General features: G+C 39.9%; 1 protein-coding gene across 1 annotated transcript in view; it reads right to left on the bottom strand.

Annotated features, from left to right (window-relative positions):
* Positions 1-3,449: 3,449 nt before the first annotated feature.
* RAB38 (RAB38, member RAS oncogene family) overlaps positions 3,450-8,561 on the bottom strand; it is a 52,319-nt gene continuing 47,207 nt past the window's right edge. The window contains exon 3 of the mRNA XM_036924689.2: positions 3,450-4,307. Within this exon, the coding sequence (XP_036780584.1) occupies positions 4,155-4,307 (153 nt within the window). The 3' untranslated portion in view covers positions 3,450-4,154. The remainder of the gene's footprint in view (positions 4,308-8,561) is intronic.

Below are 8,561 nucleotides of genomic sequence, written 5' to 3'. Positions count from 1 at the left end.
CAGAGGACAGCCATCGCTGAGCGTCTCACCATTGGGGGTATCCCTCTTCTGGGGACACTCCTTATTACTTCAGTGAAGGCAGTATCTTCTGGGCTCTCCTGGGGAACACAGCCGCTGGTTCTTTCTCTGACATTACAAAGCAAATACATTACAGCATGCCCACCTCTCTGAGACCTTGGAGCTTTTCTCCAATACTTTGCCAAGGTAGTTTTGGCATCTCCACAGCATTTATTTTAGGCCAACATTGTTTCCAAGCTTCAAAGAGCTATTCCGTAGGACACTGGGATCAACGCCAGGTGTACTTGCCAGCATGTTAAAAATTAACTCACGAAAGAGCACTCTTAGAAATAGATTGTCTGTTGCCTGGTCATAAATTCTGTCTATTCTAACCTAGCATCCCAAGACCAATTCCTCAGAATGTTCTCTGGATTCCTATTAGTATTTATTGGCCAAGCTTTGTGGTTCATGTGATTAATAATTCATTTCATCCTACCAAATAGATCATACTTTTCCATTCAGGTCATACTGAGACTTGATGCTAGTTATTTTCCAGAAGCAATCAGGGGAGATGGGAGCTGAACTTGAGAAGGGAAAGCATCACCTTAGAAAACATCCTATTGAGGTGGGGCTTTTACATGGCAATTGGCTACTCTCTCACTGAAAAGAGTAGGGTCTCTATTTCTGGAGCAGAGTTTCAAGAATCTCTAGGTTCAAGATTCTTAAGCGCATCTACTCAAATATCTCCTAAGTTTCAACGTCCAATTTCTTCCTTATGAGGATCCTTTTCTAGTGGAGGAGACTTGCTAGCTCTGTGAATTCAGCCTCCTTCACACCTCTGCTTCTCCTAAACTCAGATCTTAGGCCTGATTCTCAGAAGAGTCTACCCTGTAGCTCAAGGAAATGAGAGTCACTTTGAATGCTGCTTGGAGGTCTTCAGACTTTCCCATCACATCCGGAGTTGAGTGTTGGCTGACCCAAGTCTGTAATTTTTTTCTTACAGAGTTCCTAACTCCATAATCTCATGTCTTTCAAACATAAGAGCAATGGAATTTACCTTCCATTTGTATGCTATCTCAATGCACCTAATGAGAGTCTTAGTAATTATGGTGCCACAGCTTGCCAGGGATTAGCTCCACCACATTATCTGTCAGCAAAGGGGGCCTTGCTACCACCTGGGTGATGAATGATTTGATTCAAGCATCTGGTCTTGAAGATCTGCTTGTTAGGCCACCTCTGTGCCAGTTAACTTAGCCTGGGTTTGGGTGCCCCCAAAGGACCCTGAAACAAGGATCTGAGTGAAAGTAGTTTATTTGAAAAGTGAACCCAGGAAGCACCAATAAGGGAATGGGGATATAAGGAAAGAAGAAAAGGAAGCCAGTAAATGATGAGTCAGATGGGGAGGTTTCCTCTGTAAAATGCAGGGGCTTAATCTCACGGGGGACTCTTGAGAGAGACTACATAGAATATTCCTCAGAACTGTCCTTTCTGAGGGACAAAGAACCTAGGGTGTTTATCCCCAATTCCTGCTATCATTGGTTGAGGGCTGCTCCTGGAGACATTAACTCACGGGCACTGATGGCCTGCCTACCTCATGGGTCAAGGGCTCCAGCGGCCAGAGAATGTCTTCAGGGAAAGGGTCGCAAACACTTATAAGCTGTGTGATTGGTGTCTATGGAAACAGTGAATGTCAAGATAATATGGGTAGAACACCCAAAAACATGTTACAAAAGATAAAGCTCCTGTGAGTGTATTACGAGTATCAATGGAAAATAATGCCATTAAAAGGTAATAGCTGCCTGAAGCATATCAGCACCAAAGCCATTGTGGAAAGCAAATTATCAACATGCATATTTTGTTTCTCTGAATGTGATTGGTCTGGCACTTTTCTTCTTTTTTAATTGGAATATAGTTGATACACAATATGTTGGCTTCAGATATACAACATTATGATTCAACAACTACATACATTACTAAATGCTCACCACAGTAAGTGTAGTTACACTCAGCCACTATATGAAGATATTATAATATTAGCTATATTCCCTATGCTCTATTTCTATTTCTGTGATTAATACATTTTATAATCTGAAGTTTGTACTTTATCTCCCTCACCTTTTTCACCCATCCCACTACCACCCTTTGCTATGGTAACATTTGTGTTTATGAGTCTATTTTTGTTTTATTGGGTTTTTTTTAGATGATTCTAGTGAAACCATGTGGTAGTTTTCTTTCTCTGTGTGACTTATTTCACTTAGTATAATACTATGTCCATCCATGTTGCTGCAAATGGCAAGACTTCATTCTTTTTTATGGCCAAGTGATATTTCATAGTATGTAAAAAGGTAACACATCTTCTTCATCCATTCATTTATTGATGGACATTTAGGTTGCTTTCATATCTTGGCTATTGTAAGTAATGCTGCAATAAACATAGGGGTGCATATATCTTTTTGAATTAGTGATTTTGTTTTCTTTGGTTTAATTTCCAAAAGTGGAATTGATGGGTCATATGGTATTTTTTAGTTTTTTGAGAAACCTCCATACTGGCTGTATCAGTTTACATTCCCACCAAGAGTGCACAAGGGTTCCCTTTTCTCCACATCCTCACCAACACTTGTTATTTCTTGTCTTTTTGATACTAGCTATTCTAACTGGTGTGAGGTGATATCTCATTGTGGTTTTGATTTGCATTTCCTTGATGATTAGTGATGTTGAGCATCTTTTCATGTGTCTGTTGGCCATCTGTACGTCTTCTTTGGAAAAATGTCTATTCAGGTCCTCTGCAAATTTTTTAATTATTTGTTTTTTTTGGTGTTGAGTTGTATGAGTTCTTCATATATTTTGGATATTAGTCCCATATTGGATATATCATTTGCAAATATATTCTCCCACAATATAGGTTGCCTTTTTGTTTTGTTGATGGTTTCTTTTACTGTGCACAAGCTTTTTAGTTTGATGTAGTTCCACTTATTTATTTTTGCTTTTGTTTCCTTGCCTAGGGAGATATATCCAGGAAAAAAATTATTAATGTTAATGTCCAGGAGATCACTGCCTTTGTTTTCTTCTAGGAGTTTTATGGCCTCAGGTTTTATATTTAGGTCTTTAGTCCACTTAGAGTTAACTTTTGTGTATGGTGTAAGACAGTGATCCAGTTGATCTGGCACTTTCCTTGATCAGAATACATGAGGATATATTGTTCTACTTAAACAACAACAAAAAAATGTATACACATTGCTTCTTTCTTGGCCTAAATGCTAACATGAACAGAAGATCCAAGTGAAACAGACTCATCAGTTTTAATAATGTCTAGTAGTTACTTTAAGTGCACATTTTCTGTCTCTCTTTTGAAGTACAATTTTAGAAACGGGTCTTGAGAGCCACGGATACATAGTTAAAAAGAGGACAAGTTCACAATGCTAAGAAACTTAAAGCACTTTCAGAAATAGGAAAACAGCATCTTCTAATGTTTTATTTTTCACTTGTGAAAATATATATAATATATATTACATGTACTGAAAAGCCCCACAGCTTGAGTCAGAGAAAGTTAACAGAAAGGCACATACAGGGGGCAGGTCTTTTCATACAGTTTTCAGTTAAACCAACCTTCAGGGCATGGCAAGTGACAATAAAAGCAACAAAAGCACAGGGAGCTTGTGTACATGACTCTGAAGAGCTAAATCAGAGACACCTCTTAGGTCTGTTGAGAATGGAGGTCATCTCGGGAGAAAACAGTTTCTACTTAATAAGGCTGTCAGCACGGCAGAGAATGTATTGAAATCTGGACAAAGACATTGGGAGGAAAGCAAAAGCGAATGCTTAACGCGACAGCTAGTCTGAGCTTCTCCCATTTCTCTTGAAGACCTGAAGCCTTCGCTTATTCAAGGAAGCGAATGACAGTCCCAACTCTGACCCTGTAGACTTGTGGGCAGCTACAAGACAGAATTTTGTCACAGACTAAATATTAAAGAGGCTTGTAAACACTGTGCTGATGCTGAGAAAAACATAAAAAGGACATTTTGCTATTTCTCTTACAGGAACGATATGGGCTTGCCACGTGTGTCCCCCATCCTGACATTTCCCCAGAATGGTGAGAACTGAGACGCAATTCATGAGATGATTGGATTATTTCCACCTTAAGCCAGCAAAGGTGCCTACTAGGATTTGGCACAGCCCGAGCAGCTGACGGCCTTGGGTGACGTGAGATGGGGCTTCACGATGTCCGGCTCAATGGACTCCATTAGGTCACACTCATTTGCTAGGATGTGTTTCACCAGGCACCTGGAGGCTTCATCAATGTTGATATTTTCCTAAGGGGGGGGGAAAAAGCTTTTCTTATTCAATGTTCTAAAATAATGCTGGAGCAGAGACTTCTATATGACAAAAGGGCAGGGTTTTTTGCAAGTCATTTAGATGTCTCTTCCTATACCCTATCCATGCATCCTCTATTTCCTCACTCTCATTCGTTCCTTCAAAAACTTTACTTTTTAATCCTTTACAAAGGCAAAAATACACATTTTGTCACTTAGAAAGAACAGTATTTGGCAGGCTAACTTAGTAGGTTGATTTTAAGGTAGAGGGCAACTTTCTTATTTTTACATACTCATACACTATAGCATACTATTGTACAAGACGCGTATGTTGTCAGCCTAACTTAGGTTCATAATTGCCCTCTACCACATAGTACTTCTGTTCCCTTGCTATGAAATAGGGATAATATGACACATCTTATAGAGGTCATTTGTGGTTTCACAAGTATTTCTGGTACTCTGCCTTCTGGACAAATGGCAGGAATGTACTACTCTGAGCTCTTTGAAGTTAGGCATGGATATGCGACTTTCACTAAACAATGAAATGATGTGTTCACTTGCATACAGAAACAATAAGAGTCAGCGCTCAATTCCCCATTTTCTTTTCTCCCTGTTTCTGCAATCATGAAGCACAGAAAGTAAATTCTCTTGGCCTCCATCTACAAATGGAGCTCAAGAAGAGTCCAGTATCCCACGATACTGCGTGCGGCGTTCAGTGAGATTTGTTGCCCTTCTTGCTTTAAGCCACTGACATTTGGGGTTGTTTATTACTGTGATATTACCAAGACAGTCCAGGTGGATACCACTCTCCAAAGAAATATATCAAATCAGAAATAGGAGTCTACTTTCAAGAATGAAATAAGCTTCCATTTGGGGAAAATATGGGACAGACATTTGAATCTAAAATGTATTGTTAATTCAGTTACTGTAGATCAGTTTGCCTTTTCCCTGCTAGTCAGGAAACTGAGACATACAGGATATTTACTACCAATGTACTAAACAAAAAACTTTGATCTCCAGTCAAGTCAAATATGACTGTTTCATCACAATTTATAGAACTTCTCTGATATGTTTCTTCACATTCAGTATAAAGAAATAAGACTTTTTTGTCAAACTGTTTTACTATAAGACCTTGTTTCCCGTCTGAAGTGTAATTACTTTTCCCAATTTTTTGGATGTATGTCAAAGTTGTTGATATATTTTTAGATCATTGCATGAAGTCTTATCACCGGGAAAAAACATAAGAGGTACTGATGGTTTCTAAATGGTATGCATGGCTAATGACGTTAGGTATAAATATTCATTAGCATGTGCTTCAACCTTCAAACCCAAGTCAGAGTTCACCTGCTATGAAGGCTTAAGGAAACTTTTTGAGCTCCAGACAACAGCCCGATTATTTTTTCCCATTAACAGAGCCTTAATAAAAATGCTTCTGAGAGTTTTCTAAATCTAAAACAAGCTGAAGTTCTGGGTGTTTTTTGCTTGTTTGTGATATTGTTGGTGGTGGTACCGGTGGTTATACCAGAGCAGAGCTCCTATCTGTGTGCCTTCCTTCCCTCACCCATGCAGTGGTCTGGATGATGAGCCTTGCCTAGTAATTAACGCTTTACCGAGTAGAGTGGTCAGTGGTGCTTTCACAAGGTGTATGTGCTGGGCACCTTACATACATAATCTCCTTGAACTCCATTTAAAGCCTTATAAGGTAAGGATTCATTTTTTGTTCCTGTTCATTTTGTTGCTGCTGGGCTGAGGGTGAGGGTGGCCTTTCTACCAGCAGCTCTGAGTCTGCTCCTGCTGGGGAGGCCCATCCCCAGAGACCAGCTTACTGCTGCCCTCTTCCTTGCTGGGTGGGTTTCTGCACCTTCAGGTCACAGCCCAGGCCTGGCTCTCCTCCTGCCACCCCTCCTCTTCCTGGTGCCATGCCTGGGGGCTCACACTTGAGCTACAGGCTCCCAGGCAGTAATTTGACCTCGGCAGGGCCTGGCTCTTAAAAACTGACCCAGATCCATGTTTGCTCTTGATTCTAGTCACTTGTTTATGTGGCTGATTAGAAGCCTGGTCCAGGTCTTCCACAGTCTCTGATTCAAGGGAAGTCACCCCACCTAGCCCCAGACCTCAGCCTCATGGGCCAGCACATCTCACTAAAGAAGCCCTCTATGTGGACAATTTTAAGCGGTTTTCCCAACAATTAAAAAAGCAATACTTTGGTTCTCATTTGGCTTGTGTGTTGGGAAGGAGGTAACGAGATTCTAACCCAGATATCAAATATACCATATTGTCATATCTGTGTACAGGTAAGAAAAATTAAGTTTAGAAATATTATGTGACTTCCCCAAGATCACACAGTGGATGGTTTGGAGGGCCTGAATTCACACCCAGGTCTTTCTGACATCAAAGCTTGGCTCTTACTAAGCTGTTTTCCTCTTCAAGATTGTTTTAAAGATCATGTACAATCACAGATAAAAGTTCTTACTATAGTGTTAGGTCCAATAGGTGCTAAATAAGTCTCAGTTCTTTTCTCTTTCATGCATTAGAAGAAAATCATATTTACATGAAAGGAAAAACAAATTTCAAGCATTAAAAAGGGCCCTCCTTTACATACAACGTTTTGCCAGTAGTATTTTTTAAGCCTCCACTCATATATTAACATGCTAGTGAAATAGGGTTTTCTCTCAATAATGTGCAAATTGGCAAAATCTGCTAATGAGGTGAGTGAAATGCCAAGGTGGACAGATCAATGAAAATCCATCATCATTATGAGAAAAACAAGGAAAAACCTAAGCCCAACTAGTAAGATCACTTAAGTAAAAGATAAGATTGTGCTGGTGAAATTGTGAAGTTTAACACAGCGAGTAAAGGCCGGTTGGTGTCAGGACTAGGACACGGGAGCATGGAGGACGGCGCTCTAGACGGACAAAACCGTCAGAGCCAAGGAGTCAGTGCCTACTTTAAGACTGCACGTAGGAAGAAAGTGGCAGTTCATGATCACTGAGCCATATTCATTCATTCAATTGATATGGATTAGATTCACATTAAGACCTAGACATACAAAGATAAAGACAAGAAAGTAAGTCCAGGCCTTGACTGAGCTTACACACTAGCAAGGTTTGTGTAAACAGCCAAGGCATAGTAAGGCTGGAAAGGGCACCTTGTGCCAGATCACTGCAGAGCCTAGATGCCAACTTGGGAAGTAGAATTATTGAGGTTTTTTTAGTAGGTGAAGTGTCAATAAACATAATATGATGCAAACTCATTGCCAGACAGAACTATCCAGATCCTTAGCCTTCTGTTTTATCAATTAACCTAGCAGTAAATTTTTGGCAAATACGTATCGTGTGTAACACTGCTGGCTGCCACGGCATGCATAGTTCAGATTAGGAATTTTAAGAGGAAGCCAGGAAGAGGAGCAAACACCATTATTTACCACACGCATGCTACAAAAAGTCTTGATAGACAGTGTTCAGAGCACAGGCTTAAAGGCAAACTCCTATGTCTATGTCAGCTCCCTTACCACCTGGTTGTGTCACCTTGGAAGAATTACTTTAACTGCTCTGTGCCTCAGCTCCCTCATCTGTAAAAAGGGAACCAAGAGATCTACTTTACAGCTGATTATAAGTTAATATATGTTGATATATAGAACATGTGAAATACTTAGACAAATATTTGGACAAGAGCATAGAGTACACATTCAATGAATGTTATCAATATATTTTCCTCAGTTAAGCATTAGAAGAATACAAAAATGTGTGTATCCTCTTCCTTCATTGTGCAGTTCAGCAAACTAAGATTGACAAGGGTTACCTATTTGTTACGTGACAGGAAGGTCTATTGTGCTGACTGCTTTGGGTTGATAAGTGCTTGTTCCTCTGCTCAGAATCTTTCCATTTCTATCAATAGTCATGCCTGAGAAAAAGGCTTATATTGCTAACAAAGCATTTTAGTAAAAACAAATGCTGTGTCTACTCCATACTGGACATAGAGCAGGTGCTTTACTTATGGAATAATGTTCACATTCAAACCTCAGAAAATCTCTTAAAGAGCTGATACCCATAAATTTACAGGTAAGGAAACTCTAACCTTTAACAAGGTTAGGTAACCTATCCAGAGCAGAACACGATCTTGGTCAGTCAGTCTTTCCAACCAGGACTGGCCTAACTCCACTTCCTATTCTGCTCCCATACATTATGTTACAGTGTCTTCTGGGATTGAAACAGATATTAAAGTACTTTTGCTTCTAAACCAGTAGTTCTCAAT

The sequence above is a fragment of the Manis pentadactyla genome, chromosome 9, assembly GCF_030020395.1.
Source record: "Manis pentadactyla isolate mManPen7 chromosome 9, mManPen7.hap1, whole genome shotgun sequence".
Lineage (NCBI taxonomy): Eukaryota > Metazoa > Chordata > Mammalia > Pholidota > Manidae > Manis > Manis pentadactyla.
Note: the sequence above shows the minus strand (reverse complement) of the source record. Positions and strands in the feature narration are given on the sequence as shown.